This window comes from Charadrius vociferus, unplaced genomic scaffold (assembly GCF_000708025.1).
Source record: "Charadrius vociferus isolate BGI_N301 unplaced genomic scaffold, ASM70802v2 scaffold255, whole genome shotgun sequence".
Classification (NCBI taxonomy): Eukaryota; Metazoa; Chordata; class Aves; order Charadriiformes; family Charadriidae; genus Charadrius; species Charadrius vociferus.
The window spans coordinates 1,484,821-1,509,460 of NW_009648785.1; the positions used below are offsets into that span (position 1 = coordinate 1,484,821).

General features: G+C 41.0%; 1 protein-coding gene across 1 annotated transcript in view; it reads left to right on the forward strand.

The window, feature by feature from the left end:
• The window catches only part of DPP6 (dipeptidyl-peptidase 6), a 261,890-nt gene that overhangs the window by 137,629 nt on the left and 99,621 nt on the right, over window positions 1–24,640 (forward strand). Inside the window, exons 6-7 of the mRNA XM_009886773.1 lie at window positions 1,676–1,728; window positions 17,948–18,029. Of these exons, the coding sequence (XP_009885075.1) occupies window positions 1,676–1,728; window positions 17,948–18,029 (135 nt within the window). The remainder of the gene's footprint in view (window positions 1–1,675; window positions 1,729–17,947; window positions 18,030–24,640) is intronic.

A 24,640-nucleotide genomic window follows, 5' to 3' on the forward strand; every position in this document is an offset into this window, starting at 1 on the left:
ACTTGTGTTATTAGACGTTCTCTGATACCAGTGCACCAGAGACTCACCTTGCTGGAGGAGCCTTTGTGTATCTGAATGCCTAAAAGGAGATATGATTTTGGGATGTAAGCTCATCATGTCCTTGTAATGCAGGGAGCGAATTTCACAGGGGAAGAAGGGAACTGCATCAATCTGTCATCAATCTCTGCATTTCATTGGTAGAAATCCAGTGCTTTCATCTCTTACTCTGGTGGTAGCTTAATTTCAGGGGGTTCATGCAGTAGCGTAAGGATTTAGTCTTTGAATTCAAATTATGGCAGAGAAGTTTATTTTAATATCTACAGGATGGTGTGCCTTGTGTTGATCAGCCTCTCTACTGAGCCCCCAAAAGATGTGAGCTTGTTATAGAGGCTGCTATGCAGGCTTGCCCTCGAGAGTGGCGGGTAGTAAGTCATGCTTATTTGTCTGTAATGCCATCGGTGTGCTTGGGATGGCCACTGCTGAGGCTGGCAGCACCACCCAGGACATCTCATGGTTTCTTGGAATACGTAAAAAAAAAAAAAAAAAAAAAAAAAAAAATGGGAAAAACACAATATTGCGTAAATAATTGTGCAAAACCAGAGTTATGTAGAGAAAAAGATTTTGATCAGACAAACTTGACTGGTGAAGCAAGTATTCAAGAAGTTCCTCCTTTGTCCTGTGGGAGGGGAGGCTTTATGAGAGCTACTGGAGAGCAAGTGGCTTAAAGATTTAAGTAGAAGTCACATGAAATAATTGTTAGGGGACTTATTTATTTATTCAGTATACATTTATATATTTAGTATATATTTAACATACAGTAACAGGACAGAATTGCAAAAGTGAGTGCATGTATAAACGTGTATAAAATCAATCATATTAGACCTTTCACACTAGTGCCCTGACTCTTGTGTTGCTCATCATTGCTCACCTTGGGCAACCACAGATCCCTGTTAAGGATTGCATTGTCAGTAGCGGCAAAACTATCCTCCAACTCTTGAATCGCTGACCTTGACTCTGGTGTTATTATTTACTACTTAGAAAATACGTAATAAACTCTCCCTTCTGAGATGACCTGCCAAGCAAACTGACCAGCTCCTCCCCAAGGCCCAAAGAGTGCAAATTGATATGAAGATGTAACGTAGCAGGTCAAACAAATGTGAGGTCAGCTTTATGCCCTAAGTCAATAAGGTTTGATTCGCTGGCTGACAGGGTTCTTACAACCCACTCTAAGATCACCCAGCATCACTCCCTCTTTTATTTATGCGGAAATAAGCAAAAAAATATGTATTCTCTCCCTGTTGTGTCTAGTTATAATGATGGAGAATGTCTCCAGCTGACCAAGGTGTCCTCATTAATGATTGTTCTATATTTAGCCCTTGCAGAGACCATGTGCCCCCAGTTTAATCAAAGACCTGGTAGTCATGGTAACAACACAGAGCATCTGGATGTATACGATTTGCCAAACACCGTAATAAAGTGCAAGATGAAAAGAACACACAACAGCATTAGGTGAATTAATGTATTGTTCTTTCCTACTACAGATTTTGAAGTGTTTAGAAGAGCTCTCTAGCCATAAAAGCTAGATTGTTTTTGCAGAAAAAGAGCTGTATTAACACAGGTGACAATTACTAATCTCTTTTTTTGTTTGTTTTTTTTTCCTAATTTCATTTTGCAGGTGTATCACCATTCATATACGGCATATTATGTCCTCAGCAAAATACCTCATGGGTAAGCAATTTTTCAATGTCTTCATTTTAAAATTCAGCCATTAAGAATTCTGCAAAATAACATGTATCGTGACAAATGGTTTCAGCTGCAGCATCCACTGAGCTGTGTGTTGTACAATAGATGACATAGTCTGGAAACAGAAGTACTCGGCTTCCCTGGAGAGTCAGACTACAGGAATTTCATATTCCAGTTTTCAAGGTTTTGGCTAGAATATATGTGTGTTGGTGTCTGGCTGAGAGCCGTGGTTGGCCACTCACCAGAGCACTGTCAGAGGATCTATCCAGGGGTGTTTAGTCCGTTAAATGTGGTCAGAACTGAAGCATCGCCCTTCAGCTTTGGGTATATCTGCACAGATTTCCTTAATACAAATGCTGTCTCTAGCATCCCATCTGAAGGCAGATAAACCAGTAGTCTGTTCCCAGGGCCCCGGTGCTGCTTAGTCACATGCACTCACAATTATACTGAAGCTACAAGCCTTTGGGTTTATAGTTTATCTTTTCAGAGTGTGAGGTAAGAATGCCACGTAGGCTTTGCACAGCGTTTCTAAGCTTAATGAAAGTATATTGCTGTACCTGAAGCACGTAGCATGAAAGATTATGTGTCATTATAAGTAATAAACTTCCATCACACTATGTGTCTTCATTTGGGTCCCACCAATCCCCTGGAAGTCCTGAAGTAGGCTCAGTGTTTAACGTAGGCATCGATTAGCTTGAGAGGATCCTTTAGCTTTAATTAGTTGCAGATTTTCAAATGCTCCTTCTCAGCTTTGTCTTTCTGATGCTGCAGGTAACCTGCAGCTCCAACTCCATCACACTGCACTTCACCTCACCTGTCTAGTTTCTCTAGAGTTTAATGCATAGTTTCGACCTGGAAAAAAAAACAAACCTAAACCCACACACCACACCACACCACCCCCCCGAAATAACTTTCTTTGGCTTCTACTTAGAAACAATTCTTTGTACAAAAAAAAAATGTGTACTTGGGACATACATGTTTTAAAACCCGTGAGCCCTGGAGCTTGTGAAGCCTGCTTCCCTACAGCTTATACCTTGTGATTGGCTGACCACAAAAAGTCATGAGCTGGAGGTTATGTTGTTTCCATATACATTTGGAACATGGGAACTAGGACATTGCTCACTATCATCCATGTCAAAGCTCTGATGTCCCAATGTGACACATTCCAGACTTCTTCAGTCTCTTTCCTTCCCTACTTCAATCTGGTCTTCATTTTTGTTTTTCTGTGTTCCCCACCCCCTACCCCCTCCACCCCCACAGGAACTTACTGGACTTATTTAATTTTTGAAAACTCCATCTTTCTGGCAACATATCTGAAATTAGCTTGAGGGCTGAAAAGGTGTCAAACAACAGGATGAACACACAGCATGAGCACATAAGCTTTGTACCTGCAGTAAACCTGGCTGAGAGCAAAAGCGTTTGACTGACAGTGCAGTTCTAATCCAGACAAAACAAAGGTGGAAAAATAGAATCATGCATGGTATGCATCAGTAACACTAAAAATTAACAACAGAGGGGTCCAGGCAGTTTTCTGCTACTGTATGATCTTTTTTCATCTGTGAAAATCAGCTTCTTGTTTCCCCCAGATTCAACTATACTGCGCACTCAGCTGTGTTTCGCCTTACTCTCCCTGTTTGGCTGAGCAGCAGTGCAGGGAGGTGGAGGGATGGTTTCAGAGGAGAAGTATCCAGTATAAAGGGAAGATTTGGAAAGTGAGAGGGTGACAGAAGGCATGCAAGCGTGTCAAGCGTTGGTGTCCCCACAGAACGTTACAGTGATGGATCGGGCAATCACTGGCAGGAGGAGGGCTGGAAGGATTGCTGCATTTCGTGTTGGTACAGGTGTGGTTTACAAAGTGGTTTAGGCTGTATAGAGGCATTGCAAACCATATCGTACAGTGACTATTGCATTGATCTTTCAGGTGATTATGGTGCATGTGAGTGGTGGAAAGAATGGCGCATTACCATTTCCTAGAACAGGGGCATTTATCCTTCCTTTGGAGTTCTGTGTATATTTTAGGGTGGTGCATGAAGAGAGAGGCCAGGTGTAGCGGGTGAACATGGTGTAACAGGTGATGAAATACATCAACTGAAAGTAGAGTCTCTGGATGAAGGGGTAAAAGTCTCTTCATCACATATTTCATATTTAACACAGGAATATTGGTGTAATGGACGCGTGTGGAAGAAGATTGTTGAGGGCAGGACCAAGTACACTGACCCAGCACAAGGTTCAGTTCAGTTTGATGTTCCAGGTCCTTTTGTGATGACAAAATTTGCAACCCATAGGCAGCATCCTTGCACTCCACCTGACGATAACAAGAGTGGCAAACACCTTTGGCACCAAGCCACAACCTGTTTGCCATTTCTACAAATTCTTTTCATGCATTAGTCCCCTTCTGTAAGTAGACACCGGCTTTACATCCCATTGGTGTGTACCAGTGGCGTCTCGGCATACCTCCAAATCAGCAGCCAGGGCAGTGACTGCTGGTGAACAAAATCACTCTGCTCCGCAATATCCCTCCTGCTCACAGACACTCAGTCCTGGAAACAGGCTGTGGCAGTGCTCTCTCTACCCTGTTACTCATCCTCATCTATGACCTGCCTCATCAGGAAGACCAGACAGTTCGGGCTTTGTACCCACTCATGTCCTTGCTGCCCCCCTGCTGAGGCTAACTAATAAGGAAGCCCATTAATCTAATCTGTGGCATCACTTTTTTAAATAATGTGATATTAATCTGCCAGCATAAGTTGCTTTTTAAAGGAAAATTTCTAATTATTTTTGCTGTGTTTTGCAGACTCTCTAGATTCAGGCTGTGTCTGAAGTCAAAAGGGGGTTGTACCAGAGTTTTCCAGATTTTATTCCAAGCTCTCCATAAGTTTGACAAGCCAATTTGGGCACACCCTTAGCATGTAACCTAACAAATGGTATTTTATACAGGGTGCAGGACTGCAACTTTTTTCTGTGAGAGCTGTTGTGAAAGTAAACTCCCCACATAAGGAGAAATAGCACAATTTGACTCTCTATAGGATGTCTAATATATGCTAATGACATAGACTCAAAGGATCTTATTTAAAAATGAAAATAAGCCAAGAGTAGAAGAAAGAATAAATATCCCTGCAGGGACCCTGCACAGATTTAATTTCTCTTTTTTTGTTATTTCAGCCTGCTCACAGCCTCTTGGTAAACTCAGGGTAGAAACCCCTACTGGTTTTGCCACATATACCTTCTGTTTTCAATGGCCCATGGTTTACAGTTTTCACAGGAGGAGCCAGCTAAGATCCATAGTTCTCATTTTCCTGGGCTGAGGTGTGTAGGGAGGTTACGTTCAGTTCAGCTTTCCATCACCTGCTGTTCACCCAAAACCGAGATGCTGGTGCTGGGTGCCATCTAGTGGAACAAGTACCTGAACTTGCTGCTCATGGTCCCTGGCACAAATATCTCCATACCATCCCATCTGCTTTGCTCTGAACGGTGCTCCTTTTCAGATATATCTGCTGATAACTGCTTACAGCTGTCTTCATTATAAATATTTTTGCTAAGCTCCTCTCCTAACCTCACAGTTGCACTTGCTGCATTGTAATTGCCAGCTGGTTGTAATTTATAGATACTGCGATAGCATCTGCAGGTCTGGGTGTGGAAAAGGGAGCTCTCGTGCAAGGTGCTGGGGAAAAGTGGAACACAAATACCATACAGTTATCTACTAATATTATTTCTCTTGACTTCGGAAAATAAAAGTTTAGCAATGCAATGCAATGTAGGCGACAACCTACTTATGAAATCCAGCCACTGAAAATTCTTTTTTTCTTTTGTGGGTTTTAATAGTGTTGTTCCTACTAAGTCCAATATGGATGATTCTAGTCATTCACATCCTTCACTAAAATAAAGAAAAAAGCTTAGTTTGTTCAGGGTTTTCATGTTCAGGCCCTGACTGACTGGAGTGTTCCCCTAATCTTGTTGCAGGATTTCCCTCACCAGTGTTAAGGTCAGTTCACACCAGCATGTGCTGTGGGATCACTGGTTTGATCTGGCACTGCAGGTCCTAAGCAAGAGCTAGTTTTGGATTGATATCCAAGGGGGTACACAGAATCACAGAATGGTCAGGGTTGGAAGGGACCTCTGGAGATCATCTAGTCCAACCCTCCTGCCAGGGCAGGGTCACCTACAGCAGTTGCACAGGACGGCGTCCAGGCGGGTTTGGAATGTCTCCAGAGTGGGAGACTCCCCCACTTCTCTGGGCAGCCTGTGCCAGTGCTCTGCCACCTTCCAAGTAAAGAAGTTCCTCCTCATGTTTAGATGGAATTTCCTATGTTCAAGTTTGTGCCCGTTACCTCTTGTTCTATCACTGGGCTCCACTGAAAAAAGACTGGTCCCCTGGCACCCTCTCTTTAAATATTTGTAAGCATTGATGAGATTTCCCCTCAGTCTTCTCCAGACTAAAAAGCCCCAAGTCCCTCAGCCTTTTCTCGTAAGAAAGATGCTCCAGTCCCCTAATCATCTTTGTATCTCTGTCTTTAACTTTTTGCTGCAGCCAGCAGAAGTGTTACACTTTTTTACAGTTCTGTGTTGTGTTTGCATTCCCCCAAAATAAAGCCCAGCATAAAACAGACATTTCCTCAGACCTCCTAGTGGTCATCCAGTTCTGCATGGCCGTGTCCCTCTGAGCACAGCTAAGAGGCAGGGATTAGTGCTGACCCCCTCGGATGAGCTCTCAGCACGGTGTTAGCACACCCAGCTGGGGCATGTCAATGGGAGCTTCCAAATAAGCTTATAGGGATCAGAAAATAAGCAGTTATTCCCACTCCTCATTTATTTTGTGTATGGGAAGGAAGGAAGGAATTGCATGCAGTTGCTCCCATGCAAAATCCATATTTCTTCCCAAATATATATGGTATAGTCAGAGGAACATGGTAAGATCGCAGGAACAATCACGGAGCTGAGTTCGGCTCTTCTGACCTACACTGCCAAGCATTTGTAAAACACCGCGTGCATCCCCCACACTGAACTCCCAGTAACTTCAAGAGAAGTCCCACGAGTGGAGTGACTGCAAAATATGCATTGGAGATCCACAGAAGTGATAACATGAGGAGGAACAGAGCCTGTGCTTCACTGAGTAAATTTTCAAAGTGATGTTTGTAGACCTCTCTGCAGAGCGCTCACTAATGTTCCTGTCTCCTTCTTTTATACAAGCTACTGGCAGAAAAGGGGTTAAAGTTAATTAAAGAAAACTTAATCAGCTTTGTACATGCCCTATTGTTTAATATTTTGAAAGACAACAGGGTTTTCCTTGTGCGTGCTCCCATTTCCATGTTCACAGTAAAAGGTAAATGTGTTTCGTTATTTAAAATCACGGTTTAAAAAGCTTCAGGGAATCGGCTCTGCTTCAGACATGTGTCCTTTTGCCCAAGACTGTTCTATTTTATTTTGTTCTGGCCTGTTATGCCTCTTCTCCATAGAAGAAACTTTCCGTGCCTCAGTGTCCCCATCTGCAAAGCAAGGAGAGAAATAGTGCTTACTCGACAGAGGTGATATGTGATAATTACTGCAGAAAGTGCTGCACAATTTCACTCTTTAACATTTATAAACTTGTACTAGAGCCCACATTTTATTTTAAGAGGAAAAAGTATTGTAATTAATAGAGTCTGTTTTCAGCTAATTAAATTTTACTTAGAGGAGCTGAATATTTTTCCCCAACAATGATACATAGAGGTTGAAATAAACCCTTATAAAAAGGCATGTAAAACCAAATAACAGTGTGAAATTTGTTAAATAAGTAGAAAAATGTATTCTGCAGTTCATGAAGAATCTGCCATTGCTACTTCTCTCTCCTCCCACTTTATCAATTATCATTCCATAATTTTTATGGTCTTTTTAAAATAATTTATATAGTTAATTAAGACACTTCTGCTGCATAGTGTGGTGGCTTTTATGCCAGACTATAAATAAGAACATCCTCGTGGATGTGATATGCTTTTTCAGTTGTATTTTGACAACAGAAGTCTGTCCCTTGGAATAGTTGAACTTGGTAGCTTGATTATGGAGCCTGACCTTAAATCCTCCAAAGTGGATAGGAATCTTTCAGTTGATTTTACTGGCATTTGGCTCAATCCCTGATGGAGCTGTTGGGTTTCTTGCTTTTTATAATCACCTGGATTAAACACTCGGTAAATCACTGAAACAGTGGTTAAATCACATACCGCCTTATTGCTTGTGAGTACGTTTTGCACTTCTTTAAAAAGAAAGAGCCAGCATTTTATTAAGCAAAGCCGTTATTTGAGCATCACTCGCTTCCAAGCAGTGGCAGGTTGAAAGCAGCTCAGCCTCGGAAGGCAGCTCGGGCAGGACCCTCGGCTGTGCCAGTGGGAGGAAATCCACTTCAGCAACTCAACACCATATCATTTCCTCAGGGGATTTGCCATTTGCTCGCCCATATTGGTCACTGCATAGCATTTTTAATGTGAAATGTTCCTTTCCTGTGTAGGCAAAGCCATTCTTACCATATGCTTCTCTTTTCCAAAGTCAGTTGTGATGTGGGTGGACACCTTAGAAACCATGTATAGCAATAATAATAATGAATAGTCCCCTGATGGGAGGATTTGATCTTAAGAATTAGAGTAATGACTGCTGAGAATGAAGAAAAAAAAAAAAAAGATCTTGGGTAATTATTAGTTAGATACAGATGTTAGCAGTTTAGCAGAGAAAAGCCCAGCAACCAATCTCCTTACTTCCCCATCCTGATCAGTTTGAAGCAAACTCTCAAACTCTCCCATAGTGTTTGTCTGAGACAGCACCCCCTGAAATGGAAGCAGGGCTCCATTAAATTCTATTCCTGAATAAAAGGTGCTTCACTGGTGAGAAGCTCATCTGGATTTGGCAACGTTTGCCTGTCTCAGTGTGAATGAACCTCCTCTAGTCCCCAGGCTGTGGTCGGCCTCCAAACCATAGACACTGCCGCAGGGTACATGCACATCCCAACCCAGACCACAGCCAAAACTTGACACTTTGGCATGGATTTGCCTCCATATTCATACTCAGCAAAGTTGAGTTAGTACATAGAGTTTTGACAGAAAAGGGGAATAAAGGGAGATGAAAGAGAATGTATAAAATGATGGTGCTTAGCACTGAATTGGCAACTAACCACAGTCCATACAACTACTGTTTCCAGGCATCACCTTCCCAGAAATAAAATTGTTCTGTAGGTGGATTTTCATAGTGGGGATTGGAATTTTTTGTTTGTTTTTTTGTCCTAATGTTCAAGGTTCGGAGGGGGTGGGGGTTGTCCACTAAAATAGGAGTAAGAAACATGCATTTCCACAGGTGACCATTTTTGCTTCACTGCTGCTGGGCTGTGGAGCCACCCTGCAGCCTGGACCTTGGTTATTTGTTACAGAATCACAGAATGGTCAGGGTTGGAAGGGACCTCTGGAGATCATCTAGTCCAACCCTCCTGCCAGAGCAGGGTCACCTACAGCAGTTGCACAGGACGGCGTCCAGGCGGGTTTGGAATGTCTCCAGATTCAGAGACTTCACCACCTCTCTGGGCAGCCTGTGCCAGTGCTCTGCCACCTTCCAAGTAAAGAAGTTCCTCCTCATGTTTAGATGGAATTTCCTATGTTCAAGTTTATGCCCATTACCTCTTGTTCTATCACTGGGCTCCACTGAAAAAAGACTGGTCCCCTGGCACCCTCCCTTTAAATATTTGTAAGCATTGATGAGATTTCCCCTCAGTCTTCTCCAGACTAAAAAGCCCCAAGTCCCTCAGCCTTTTCTCGTAAGAAAAAAAGCTCCAGTCCCCTAATCATCTTTGCAGCCCTTTGCTGAACCCTCTCCATCAGTTCCCTGTCCTTCTTGAGCTAGGGAGCCCAGAACTGGACACAAGGTATTGTTGTGGTTGGGTGATAAACTCTTTCAGCCTCCTTAAACTCTCGGTGTGTTTTTGTTTGATTACACAGCACAACGAATGTGCACTGTATGTTACAAAACACACACTCATTTTTTTGTAGTCACCTGAAAAAAGCCAGTTTTGAGGACCAAACCCGGAAGATCACAGGCATTTCCTCACTGTCATGGAGTTTAATGGTCAGACTGTATAGTGAGGGCTATATAGGGACCTGTGCCCAGTCACTGAGGACTATACAGTGATCTGTGCCCCACCTCTGTGGAATATATAGCTGTCTGTGCTATAGCACTTGTGGGCCTCAGCAGTGTCCCAGGGCTCCCTTTCTTCCTTGCTACCTGGTTCTGTGACTACTTCACAGGTAGGCAGTAACCAAAGTTAATAGGCTGACAATCTCTTGTTATCCCAATATAGGGATCCTGCCCACTTTGGGAGCTCAGAACATACGGAGAAGAAGGGAATGGAGAAATTTAGGAAGTGCAAGAAAGGACCCTTGGGTGGAGAAATTATGCTATAGCCAGGGCTTTCCTTGGTGCAGTAACCACTGAGAAAGTCTCTTTATGGCAAAGATGGTATAATCCCAGACTGTACACCAGCCCTGATGTCTCTTCGCCCCATACCCTAACCCTCCATTTCTTGAATGCTCCACTACAAATCTGAGGAGATAAGACAGAAATAGAAAAGTTTGCTTTCCCATGTCACACATGAGAAGGAGATAGGGGAATGAAAGGACCTTCCATATATAGACTTGTGAAGGCAAAAGTTACACCCCATTTCAAATGCGAGCATTTCCTTTTGTGTGTGTGCTTGGGGTTTATACAGCTCTGTTATGGGACAGCACTGTAGGATTACAGGGGTATTTTATTCCTTTAAATAAGGAGATTATTTTACAACCCACTTTTAAACTGTATCTGAAATCAGGTTAATTGTGGTGTCACTTAAAAGTGATCATACCACTGTTGATAAGAAATAGAAAGAATGGCTCCACTACGTGTATGCCTTGTTTATTTTAACTGAGGAGGACATGACCTATGTGGGGAGAGGCTGTTTAGAAGAGTATTATGTTTCAGTATTCCTGGGAACATACGCACAAACTTCCAAGATCTCCTTATCCTGTTGACATGAGAAGAAATAAGATTTGCTCAAATACTTTTATTTTTCAAAAAGATACAGAGAATACTGAGTCTTTCTGGTTTTGTCTGAAACCCGGTAACACAAGCTGTGAGGTTAGTTTAGAGCACAAGCCCAAAAATCAATCTCGTGCCGCAATTAAAAGTGTGAGCTAGCGTCCAGTGAAGTCATATTGTAACAAGGCCTTTCTGCTGGCTCTGGTAGTGAGGACATCACAGCTGCATCTCATTTTATCTACTAATAACCCCTTATTGCTCTCTGCAGGAATCACATCATGGTGCTATATTTTTATTAGGGTTTGGAAGTCAGACAAGGTCAGCTGGATGGAAAATGTTAAGGTTTCATCACAAATATCCTTTTCTGGAGACTGGCAGAATCGCTCTGAAGAGCCATGTACTTTCATCCTGGGCTCATTATTGTTGAGATCTTCCCAGTCCATTCTTAAACATCTCAGTGCTCACTAACTAGGTTGTTTCCCTGTGTTTTTTTGCCAGTATTTTGGATAGCTGTGATACTGGATAGCCTTCTTGACAGCATTCAAATATTTAGATTTTCTTTATTCCACACCTCTGTGGTAGATAAATAGGCTTGAAATCCTGATAAATCCAGTGCCTTACCTCATGCCTTGAGTAGCTCTGAGATCAGAGCTAGCTGAGAAACCTCTATAGAGTAAGAGAAAATTACTTTTAAGTGGTTGTGTTTATCACCTGAGTGCTATCACCTCTCATTGTCTCTTTAGGGGACAAAATATGACTCCAGGAACAAAAGTTCTTTTAAAAAATGCAGTAAAGATTCACTCTGTCATCTATGATTTAGAGGGGTCACATGAGAAACGTGATAATGTCATCATTTTCAAAATAATGCTACCAGTATCTAAGGGCCATTTCCACTGTTTGCTTACTCAGGGAAACCTGGAGATTTTGATCAACGGCTTGCAGTCCTCCAGCCTGCATCCCTGTTGACTCCCAGCCATGTACCAGTCTCTGATGCATTTTTAAATCAGTTTTTGTAGACCCTCCCCGGAGAGGCAAGGCTGTGCCATCGTTTTCCATAATTCCCAATGGAAGTTGGTGGCTCCTTTTCTGACAAGTGATTGATTTTAAAGTGGTATTAGTAGAGTGCAAGATTTTGCAGGCCCAGTACCAAATACTGCTTTGACGGATGCTTTACAGTCACAGGCAGACTAGAATCAAAAAGACCTCTGAGCTCATATTGGTGGCTTGAATCTGACTGGATTGCCAAATTAGGAACAAATATTTCAGATTCCCTTGCTTTTTGTCTTTTATGCTCCAAATCCGTAGAATTCATTCATCTTGGACAAAATGGTTGGTGATCTCAGTTGTTTATAGAACAGCTGAATGATCTGATGCGTATCTGTAGTTGAAGTTAATAATTTCAAATTGCTTTCCTTGCCTCCTCCTACTTTTGTTCACTGAAAAGTGCTGTAAGGAAAATATGTGTATGCGTGCATATGTGCATTGCATATTTAATAGCAGACGAGCCTAGCTGAATGGAAGAGCCTTCCCCATCTATTTAAGCACTTTTATTAGAATTCCAGGAAGATTCTTTTAGTTGCATCTTCTGACACTCTGATTTCTTGATTATCTGTTCTGGCAAGTCTTTGATTCCCATTTGTATTATATTTTATTCTATCTCACTGCGAGTCTCTGCAGGGCTGTGTATCTCCTGGGAAGCAATTTTCTTAATGGCACCTGTCTTCTCTTCCCCTTGGTGAATACTGAAGTAAACAAGTCATTTAATTGTTTAAGAACGCATTTTTGCTTCTCAAGAAATGGCATTCCTTCTTCTTGGAAATCTTTCCCTCTTTCTCCAAGTCCTTATCTGTGGTTCTTTGTACATTTATGAGCACATATGTTTTCCATGCTTTTATTTCTTTTTGCAAATTTTCTCAAGTGCACTTTTTTTCTCATCATGCATCAAAACCTCTTAAATACTATGAAGTTTCCAGTTCTTTATAGCCCTTCCAGATTTATTCTCTACATTGTGGTTTATATCTCTTTTTTGTTTCCTTCTTCCTAAGGAAGATGAAATCTGTCTAAGCTGCTGTCTTGTTTTATGCTATTAGAAGTAGACATGAAGATACCAAGTTCTAGTGCTGAGACAGATAGTTTAGATAGATAGATAGTTTTTTATAGTTAACCACAAAAAAGGCTTAAAGTACTGTGAGATGTTATCCTTAGGGCTGTTGTCTTTCAAAATATCCAGTGCCGGCTTGATGCAAAAAACAAGAGGGGATATTTCTGCCTTCCCTACCCTTTTTTTTTTAAATTGTCTTTATTCCTTCAACCTCTTTGCTTGTACTACTGAAATCTTTATACAATTTCTATGTTTTCCAAAGTTATAGCATAGTTAAGCAAGGGGGTTCAAAGTTTTTCTTAAGAACTCACTTCAGCTCTTATACATAGTTTTGTGTATTTATTTAGAGGATAGACACGTCAGAGCAGTCTTTGGTGCAAATTGTTGCATTTTTGCTCACATTGGCAGCATGTGCAAAGAATTTCCATACAGATCCTATTGTTCTGTATTTAAAATTAAAATTAAAAGTTATTAAAACAGACCCTAGAAGAACAGCCTATACCATACCCCAGGCTTTGACTGCTTTTTCATTTTCAGACTTTTCCAGTCTGGCATTGTAAAATATTCTTCTTGAAATATTCTTGAAGTAAAATGAGCCTCTCCCTCAATTACAGTGGAAAATTTCTATTGTTTTTTAAGTTGCTTTTGAAGAACTTAATATAGAACAGTTTGTCATGTTTGCGCTCAGGGGGAGACTTGGTGCCATGAAGTCTCTGCGGGAAATCGGTCGTCTTTGGAATAGGAGAAAATGTCAGAAGAGGGAACACGCAAATGTAAAAATTTCAGGAAAACCAACACAATCTCTTTAAAACTAGTTCTTCAGTAATCACGGTATTTTTTTAAGGTGAAAACCAGGCAACCTGACATGCTTGATTCGTTTGTTTTATTCTACATATATCTGCTGAGCTAAATTACAAGCAAAAATGTGTTGGCAGACAGCACACTAATTGCACTCAAGAATTTTCCTTATTCAGAAATTCTGAGGGGAGACTTTTTTGGCAGAAATCTTCATCTAAATGAGCAAATTTCCCAATTTACTACTTCCATAATGTTTTGTGAACATTGTGCTGAAATCATGCCCGTGTCTGGAGCAATTTAACAACCTCGGCTCCAGACAATGTCGCGTTAACATGGAAGAGTTTATACAGCACCTGCTCCATCTTCTGTCTGGCCTAAAACCACATTATTATTCCTTTCTTTCCCAGGCTTTAAAATCAGTCATTTTAAGGGATGAAAGGAATAACAACAACTGTTTAATAAGGTCTTGCCATTTCTTTGGCTGGAAATGAAGATTTAAGTTCTTTTCTGTAAGGTGAAAACGGTGAAAAGAGTGAAAACAGTGTGAGGATGAGGTGAAGCTAGTTTTTCTTGCAAAGCAGTAACAGGAGATATATGGCTGCTTTCAGAATAGCCTATTTCCAAGCCAGCATCCTGTACAAATAAGCTCACAAGGGGAAGGTTCGAATCCAGCCAAGGCCGAATTATGAGGGTCTGTGAGGAGCACTGGCTCTTTGAAAAGGCTGAGATGACCCATAATATCGATTGATTCAAGAAGAAAATACAGAATTTTAAGCAGGCCATTTTGGAGGAGAAGTAATGGTGTAGCTGTGGAGGACTATAGCTTATCAGCAATAAGATACCTTCCAGAAGGAGTTGACCAGCATAAGATCCCATCTATGCAGCACCTGGAAAATGGACAAGCGCTCCTGGGATATTGGTGCGCATTTGGTCTGACTCCCTTTGAGTATTTTTTACCAAGGAGAACTAAAGGTCCAGAGTAGTATGAGATAATCTGAAATGTGTTTTATAGCTCCTCTCTAAACATGTTTTTCAGTTTGAGGATCACAAAGACCTTTCCTTGAGAGGATTGTGGTCGTCCCACCTGGAAATGATGTGTGTACATTCCTCCTCCTCCCTCTATAGGTGATATAATGGGTTTGTAATGGGGTTGCTTGGCACTGCCAGGGACAGGGTGTCCACGTGTATTCCACCACAGACCATACACCCAAGACAGCCTGAATAAGCGTGTGGGAATTTGGTCTTTCATGGTAGGGTTCACAAGTAGGTGAACTTCATTTTCATGATGCCTTCAGGCTTGCCGATAGCCCAGTCTCCCCTGGCCGCTGCCCCTGGCCGCTGCTCTACAGCCCATCTCCAGCTCAGTCCTATAGTTTCTCTGAAGCCTGCTAGATCAGGCTTGGCGAGGAGGGATGTCTTCTCAGTCTCCTTGGATGTGACACTGAAGTTTCCTGCAAGTGAGGGGATGAATTTTGCTACTTTAACGTAGAGGATTCTCCTCAAAAGAGAGGAGGAAGAAGCCAAAATCTACCAAGAAGAAAATGTCCATCCCTCAGGAGTGTTTGTGGGAGGAAACTAGGGTCTTCGACTGCTTTCATAGCCCATGGTAGAAAAGAATAACTCAGAATGTGAGGATGGATGCCTGGCTACCCCCTACCTCCAGTGGTCTACATCACAACTTGGACGGGCATGCTGTTACGTGCTGAATATAGAAGCAGTCTATGGTAACTAGGTTTGTAAATCAGGTGCCTCCAGGCAATATGCAATTCTATCAGTCAGCCTTTCTATCCGCATATTTATCAAAAGGTTTCAAGACAAGCAAACAAGATTTTGCTACAAAAGGAATTTCCCAGCCATTCTGAACAACTTCAGATGGAACTCAGGAGATGCAACTCTATTTTTCCTCAGCCATATCAGAGAAGGGGAAGATGACATTGCTTTCTAGTCTGCAGAAGAGCTCTTTGCTGATGATACACCAAATGGAGGGCTTTTCCTTCTGCCTTATCAGCTACCAGAGCTGGTTTATGCAGCATTTCTCTTTGCAGTAGAGTTTTCTTCTTCTAAAAGATGTTGCAGTGAGCACAACTGTGGTCTGAATTACTGGCCATAATTGGTATGTCTGTCCCTTAGCTCCACCTGTGTTGTCTGAAGCCTTACAGGTTTGAATGCTTACAATTGTATAGTCTGTTTGTTTGGGGATGATATTTCCCCCTCTATTTATTATATCTTGCTCCTCTTCTCACATGAGTAAAAAACCCGAAGAACTAGATAATTCATTTCAGTACTTTTTTTTTTCCTCTTGTAAGAGGTTTTGATTTGATTCACTATTTTTCTCTCTTCTTCCTGCACTCAGAGGTTACTCTATGTTGAGATAATCAAGATAGCTAATCAAAGAGATCGGGTCTTAAGAGAATAGCTGACTTGAAACTTAAGTACCTAATGCATACAAGCTTGCAAAGATCCAGAAGTTGCATGGCTATCCTTCTTATGGGAATGGAATTTTGTGGCTGCTATTAGTAGTTCAGTATGACAGTTATCTGTTCTCTAATCCATACCTTACAGAAATAACTTTAGGCTACCCACAAAGACACCTTCCAGTTAAAAAAAAACAGAAGGAAAGATATAATTTCACTCCACCAGCAGCGGCTGTCGATGACACTTTGCCTGTAGAGCCGGAAGCTCTCTGAACACCCTGCACTGCGCTCAGATATGAAGGGTCAGTGCCTCGACAAACCACTCTTGCCCCTCCTCATTCCTAATGGATCCCGTCTGCGACAAACCTGTCTTCTTGAGCACTTTAATGCTTAATCGGCTCCATGGACCTCTTCCCAGGGGCCTTGCAGACTTTATGGGTTGCAGATTATAATCGCTGATACACACCTTCTAGCAGGAGAGCAGAAGTTGCTGTTCCAACTGCAGGAATTACGGAAGTGGGAAACTGTAGGCATCGGTGTCCTCATCTAGGGTCTGCCCTGATTCTAGCTGGCCTTTGAGCAGAAGTTCACAGGAAAAGCTACGTTTTTTTTTTTCACATCGGAAAGACTGCACAAAATCAATTTTTAAATATTCCTCTTCCTGCTGTCTTTGGACTTACTACAACAGCCCCAGTGAAGTAGGAATATGCAGTCAAGGGAGATCGTGCCTGAAAGGGCAGAGCTGGAACACAACTGTGGTACAGCACCAGGTCACAAAACAGGCAATAAAGAGAATTCTGTTAGTGTCTAATTATTGCATTCAGTTTTGTTCTGTTTTGAAAATATGGTCTGGAAAACATTGCCTTTTATGAAGAAATAAACTCTGTACAAGAAGAGAAGGCTTTTTGCTTAAAGGCTACTCAGGCTTCGACTCTTTTCTCTGTTTTTGGGTGGTGTTGGCCTCAAATTACCTTGTTATTCCCATCTGTTGACCAGTGATGATTATGCCCTTACTTTTTAAAGCAGTTAGAGATCTGCTAATGAGGCATACTGAACACAGACTTTATTGGTGTTCTTGTTTGTAGAATATTACTATACACAGAGTCGTAGCATTGTGACTTCAAAATATGTAGTATAATTATTTGTGCTGAGTATAAATATGGTCAAGGCAATGCTGTCTGTGCTGTGATAAAATGACATTATGCTGCTCTGACATTTACCAAAAAAGCCACCTTTTTCTATGTTGCATTTGCTATGTCTCACTGATGTTCTGCTACAAGATGAAGGTAATGGATGAAAGAACAAGAAAAGCATTTTGATTTTATTTTCTAAAAAAATGAGATATTTGGTATTAATGGGAGATTTTTCCCTTCGAAGCCTGCATATTAATTGTTATACAGTTGCTAAACTTTTCTGCCATCATGTTCAAAGGAAATTATTAGGCAGAAAAGCCATGAGATGAAGAGAATGAAATTATATTTTTCTTGTGGCAATATGATTAAAAAGTATAATTATTGTTTATACTTTGTGGACATCATCAGTGTTGATAAATACAATTGCTTTGTGCGCCGTCCCTTGACTAAGGCTTAGGCTTAGGCAAGTCAGCAGTGGAACTAATGTTTTAACTTCATATTAATAAGAAACAGAAACTGTCAGTTAAATACTTGTTCTTACAGTGCTTGCTAGTGGTACAGTGCTTACTTTATGGTAAAATATCTACTGATATCTGGCACTAAATGTTAGATGATTCCAGCTGAAAGATACCTTATGAGGTCACGATGGATTTCCAAAGCAGGGGTGTGCCAGCTTAAATAAGGACATTTCTGAAGGACATTTCTGAAGCTGAAATCTTATTTTTCTCTTTTTGCAGGGATCCCCAGAATTTGTATCCCCCTGAGGTCAGCAACGCGAAGCTTCAGTATGCTGGTTGGGGTCCAAAAGGGCAACAGCTGGTAAGAGAAAGAACAAGTGTGCAAATGAATTTAGAGACCATGCTGCTATTGTTCAGAAGTAAAGAAAGGATAATTCTTTATTGACTAGTTTCTTGAAACCTGTGCAGTAGCTTCTAACATCTTTGTGGTGATTGTTTTATCATGTAATTTATTTATAAAATTCCCCAATATATACATTTACTGCAAAGTAATTGTGTCTAAAAATACAGAGAAAGAACACTTTATGGAAGCTCTTTGAGAGGATGCACCTGCTTCTCCCAATGTTGGACAAAGAACAGATTATAAACATAATAGACAGTATGATTTAGTTAGCATATCGTTGCTTCACAAGGGCATCTTCAGACTTGCAAACTTGGCACTAGGGATATTTTAGTATTAGCAGCCCTGTTTGGAGGATGCATCTCTCTAGAACAGAGTTGCCCTGAATTTGCCCTGTAGTTGTTTGCAAAATAGACAAAAGTAGAATTGTATTCTGGAAAGTTTTCAGAGCTGACTCTTAAAAGAAACACTTGACAGGGATTCATTGTGTTTCACAGAGCCTTTTATACTGCAACAATCCTGAAATCTCCAGTGTTTTGTCCCTCGGCCACTGCCATCTTGGATTTGCTCATTTTTCAGAGCACGTATTTCCTGGCCAGATCCCCTGGCTTCGTTTCCTGGTGCAGATCCAATATTAAGGTTTTGCATATTCCAAAAACTCTCTTTCTACTGTAACAAGAAAAGAAGAAGTGGCAACTTCTTTTTTTGATATGGAATTTTTATACCAATAAATGAGCTTTAAAAGCTCATTATCTGAGAAAATCTGGCATATGTCTCCTGTCCCCAGTCGTCTCTTGGGGATTTTTTTCTGTGTCCTTAACTAGATTGTTTTCATATTTTGTGATTTAAAAAACAGCAATAGGAGACATTATAATTGCCAGTCTGCAAATCAGGTTGGGGGAAATATAACAGATACAGGAACAGGAAAGTCTGTCCTCCGCTCCATCAGGAAAATCAAGTTTGAGAGAGTCATCGACCTCAAATCTGATAGGAGTGGAGATGCAGCAGCCTTTACCTCTATGCAAAACTACTTCTGAGAAGCTCGGTTTTTTCATTGTACACATGTACATGCTCCATTTTCATCCTCTAACGTGCCATTTCAAATTCCTTAGTCTGCTGCCCAACAGATCACTGCTGAGCAGTTTGTACCAGTTCATAGAGACCGGGGTCTGATCACGACCAGACTCTTTTTTTTATATTCCTCGGTGAAGACCAATGCAATCTCATCACCAGGCTTCTGGCCAACTGATGATCATGTACAATCAGTTGATAAGACATTATATTCAAAACTAGAGAATACCTTTAGGATGTGGCAAAGAAAGCAAAAACAGACCAGCCATTTTTTATTCACTGTTCGCTGGCTCTTTCTATTTTAAGTCTAACAAACTGAGCTTCACAATGTATAGTGAAAGCTACATCTGCTAATTGAAAGCTAATTTTGAGTTGCATTAGTGGTTTTCTCCATTTCACAAGTGAATCTTCCTTTCGTTAATATAGTTTTGCTGTGAACTTGTGCACCTTCAGGACCTTGAGTCACAGTATGTTATTGGTTCACATTCATGTTACTTTTACCAAGCTGAATGGTTGTACTTAACTTCCACCTTGGAAAGAAGATTTAACTTTTTTCATACCGAAGTCAAGACAACCAATTTACTTCCTCCATTGCCTTCTCTATTGAAGTAACACAACTATACAGAAAGGAAAAATATTCATATCAAATGGACAAATTAGATATACAACAGGGCAGCATATACAGTCCAGGAGAAGAAAAGTCTTCTTTACTCCCAGCTTTCTCCTTTAATGCTGAAATACCGCTTTCCACCAATTTTTATGAAGAAATGTGTAGTGAAAGCTTAATTCCGTAAGAATTCCCTAAGACATCAAGTTTTGTACATGTTCCTTCTGTGGGATGCATGGCAGACTTTTTTAAAGTAACTTCAAATATTTATGTTACTATTGAATTTCATGTGAATTTTGGAAATATCTTGCAACAGTGGATTTGTTCTGTATGTTTCTTTTTTTTTTCTTTTTTTTTTTTTTTTGCTTCCAAATATGTAAACCTGTTGGCCTGTGATTCCCTGTTCTTGCATTTGGAATCAGGGTAGGTGAGGAGAACCTCATAGGTAGTTTAAGCGTTATCTTGCCTACCTGTAACATATGTGCCTTTGTGCTCTTTTCCTTGCCAGTCATTTACCTTAAAATAAAATTATAGCTGTAGTTTATAAAATAAGCAGGCTTTTACATGCATCAATATACTCTATTTATAGCTAATGGTCAGCAGAGAATTGCCAGAGAAAAGAGAAAATTTTGTTAAAAAAAAAATCTACAAGCCTAAATGAGATAGAGAAAATACGCAATGCTCACTGTTCTGTATTTCAGGACTACTTGAGTTACTCAGAATAAAAATGCCAGTGAAATTCACATCTTCTGTGGGGACAACGTTGAGTGCAAAGGCAGAGAAAAATTTAAGCCTGTTTAAACTTGTTAGTGTGAATGTGTTTGCTAAATGTAGCCTGGGTTGTGTTGCAGGAGAAGGAGGGGAAAATGACAAGTGGGGTGGAAAGGAGTAACGTGAGGGGAACTATGTGTCAGCTCCCCTGGGTCTGGGTGGTTCCAGGGCCAAACACTTGTTAGAGTATTGGAGGGTGGTCCTACAAGTGCATTAAGGTACGTGAGCGTGTGCCAGCTCCGGTGATGCTCACAGCGGCCCCCTCCGTGCACAGCCTGCCACGCAACTTCATGCTGCTTCTCCCAGGAAAGGTGGGAGCAAAGGGCGGGTGGGTTTTGCATCGCCTTGAAGATACCCCGATTTTCAGGAAATAAAAAGCTTTCCCCTTGAAGTCTCCCAGTTTGTTCTTCTTCAGTAACACAAAGGAGAAGCTGGGCAGGAGAGTAAGAGGGTTTGGTTCTGAAATTTTTTATTCCCTTTGTAGTTTCTATTTCATCCTTCCTAAGGGGAACTTTTGGTTGCAGTGTCTGACCTCTTTCTCTCTTCCATGTCTAATCATTCAAAAAAGAAACAAATCTGAAAGAGAAGCAGCCTGAATGATCTGCATTCTTTGTGATTAAAAATAAAAAGTGGAACTTTCCCAGGAGCAATTTTCTATTTATCTTGTTTTCTTTTGTCCTTAGTCATTAAATTATATGCCAATTTTTAGATGATGAATTCCACAGAGCACGGTTCTTGACTTCTTACTTGCCTGCAGAACGCCACACATGCCAACAGAGCCGTATAAATAATGGCAGATATTGAATCTGAGAAAAGCTATGTCAGAAGATCAGAATGCAAAAAAGCCCTCACTTCTGGCACCTGGGAAAAATGCTTCAGCCTTTCTCAGATCACAGCCAAAGTCTTAACAAATTAAGTCTTCCAAAGCTGTTGGAAGAATTGGGCCCTTACCAGTTTGAGATCCTGAGTCAATAGAAAGGGAGCCACTAACTTCAGCATAAGAGGGAACAGATTTCCTAAATGTGGTTGTCACTAAAGGGCTCATTCCTCTCATTTGTCCTATGACACGAGCCATCATTTATGCCTTTGTAGAATGAGTGAAAAACACTATTAAATTGGAATAACAGCGTGATATATTCACTTTTTATGGGTGTGAATGACTATGCAAAAATGTCTATGAAAAAAATCCATCCTTTCAGTGGTGCACCCAATAGCCCAAAATCTCCCTTCGTTTTTGATGACATCAGCCCACTGGCCTTCAGCACGGTGTTGGTGGTTTTCAATGAACAGGCTGTATCATCCTCAGTTCGTGTGATACTTTCTAGCAATATAAGGATGTTGGTGGCATGATAGGACTGAACAAAAGTGTTAGGCTGTACCTTTGCCTTGTTCTGTGTATGCTTATCTTTGTAAAAATCTTCACTCCTTAGATTTCCTCTCTTTTTCTGATCTTGCCATTTATGACTCAACAGCTACCCGCTTTGGGAGTTTAAATTCTGCCGCAAAAAAAGTTTCTGTTAATTGATCTTAATGGGATATTTTACCAGTTTCATCACGTTACATCTTTTAGAGTGAGGTTCTGCCCGGGTGCGGAGGGCTCACGTGAGATTTCCGTGGTACATTTCCCCCAATAATACCTATGCAAAGATTAATAGTTACTATGACCCTGACCTGAGTTTTCATAAAACCTGTGGGGCTGACAGGCTTGGACCCCTCTATTTATCAAAAAAAAAAAAAAAAAAAGAAAAGAAAAAAAAAAGTACAGTGTGAAGAAGTTTCCTTTGCTGGTTGACTTGGCGGCACGGCTGAAGTCAGGGAGTGCTTCAGGAGTGAGACACTGTCTAGTGCGTGTCTGTAGCTGAAGTGCTCCAGGAATCCAAAGAACCTGAAGTTTTCAGGGTGCTTTGATCTAAGTTATCCCAAAATGAGCACATCCAGGTTCAAAATATTTGCAGGTCTATACGTGGGCCCCGTTGTCAAAAGGAAGGAGCAAGCAGTAGGACTGCTCAAACAATGTGCAGTGAATATTTGCCTGCGGTGACAGCACTGAAGTACAGTTCACAGGAGTTGTTAAACTCCAATTTCAAAAGCAGAAGTTCTGCTGTGCTGCTCTTTTCCTCTTTTTTTTTTTTTTAATCAGAATCTGTAACAGCCCTGACAGATACTAATGATGATGGTGACACATCAGATGCTAAGGGAAGCATTTCTGCACGACTTTAGAGGCAGCAGTTATAATTCAAATAAACCTCTGTCGTGGATCATAGTATTTATTCTTCAGCAAAGAGAAACATTTTTTTTTTTTGAGGTTCTCCTGGCTAGTCAGTCTTTTACTGTTTCCACTGTTTCTTTAAAGTACCAAAAACATACTAGAAGAGGATTATAGTTGATGGAAGTTTTGTATGCCCTTGTGCTTCCTGCAGCCCCACGAAATGGTGACAATGGGTTTCTCCTACATTCATAGTCAATAGACCTTTTCCAACGTCAACTCTTCTTCAGAAGGAACTAACTTTTATTCTTGTAGATTATGCAGCAATCAAGTGTATAATTGGTTTTAAAGTAATAGGAGTTATGTTTCACAGCAGGTGCAGAAGTTGCATTAAGAAACCTCTGTTTCTGTGAAATGCAAATGCCAGGAAAAAAGGAGGAGTAAGTCTTTCAGCCCCTACCATGTTAGAGGTGCCCTCAAACAATGAATGCTAATGCTGGTAAACAGATATTGTCACAGATATTGCTGTCCAAAAAGTGCAATATGATTTAGAGGAATATCGGGATTCATTAATATATAAAACATTTGAATGATAGATCCTGCTGCACGGGGCCAGAACCTGTCTGTCTCATTTGTTGTTATCAAATTCTTTTTAGCACTGTAGCACAACGGCTTGCTAACTAGGATATCTAGATGCAAAAAGCTGGTTAAGTGATGACACCTGGAAATAAACTGGAGTGGCTCCTCTAATTAGCAGGTTTTTCCTTGCCTGAATTTGTGCCTGTCATGCCAGCTTAGTTCCAGGCAGAAGGGCTGCGCAGATACCAAGTGAGGAGGACCGTTTTCACAGGAAGTACTGAATCATCTGCTGTTTTTCCTAATCCAGCAGAGCTTTTGAACTGCTCTGTGTATAATTGCTGTAGGTCTATTTGTCTCCACCATTATTTCATAGATTTTTACATCATTATTTTCAGGCTGCTGTTCTCTCATCTTTTCTTTTTGCAATGACATCGGAATCAATATTTAGCTGTGGTCTGCTGTATGGAATTATTCTGGCTTGGTTACCGGGCTTGTTGCAAGGAAGAAAAGCTGCCCGCCCCCCCTTCCTCTCCCCTTCTCCCCCCCCTTCCTAATGTCTATATAAGCCCTATTTAAGCATGGTGAGGGATATTCAGACAGCTTCTTACATGGTCCCTGCGTTCTGTGAAAACAAGAGTTTCAGAGTAATGATGTGCTGTCTCTCTGCATCCCCTTTTTCGGTGTCAGAATATGACATTTTTTAGGGAAACCCCGGTAAGATATGTTGCACGTACACTGAATACCTGGACAGATTACTCTGGTCAGGGATTGCCCTTCCCCTCTCCCCCCATTTTATTCAAAGAATTCCACTGGAAATGTACTGTGTTTGTTTTTTCCCTTTTTCTCTTTGGTTACAGTGGCGATAGTGTCCGGTTCTTATTTTTGTACATCCTTGTCATTTCCTTTGGCATCAGTGGGCCGGTTGTGTTCGGTCCTCATTCACCAAAGGGAAGCTTTGGAACGGTCAGTGTTACGAGTTTGGCTGAGGACGGTTGTGTCCCTTCCATCTCAGCATACTTGGTACTGTATTTTCATCAGTGGCAAAAGAGTAAGATATTTAAGATAATTGAAGATGCCAGAATAAATGTTACTGAAAGAAGATATAGGTGATTTTGTTGTTAATAAGCTGTTGCTCTGTTTGTGGGCATGCAAGATTTCAGAGGAAAAAAATGAAATTGATTATTGGCTGCAGTTTTACCGATAAATCAGAAAAAAAAAGTTATGGCTCTTACATCCAAATATGAGACATAGGAAGAGGTAGTGTTTACGGCATCACCCCTGGAGGTGGGACACTGCCGTCGGCTTCCTCTGTGACTTCATATGTCACTTTGTTTTCTG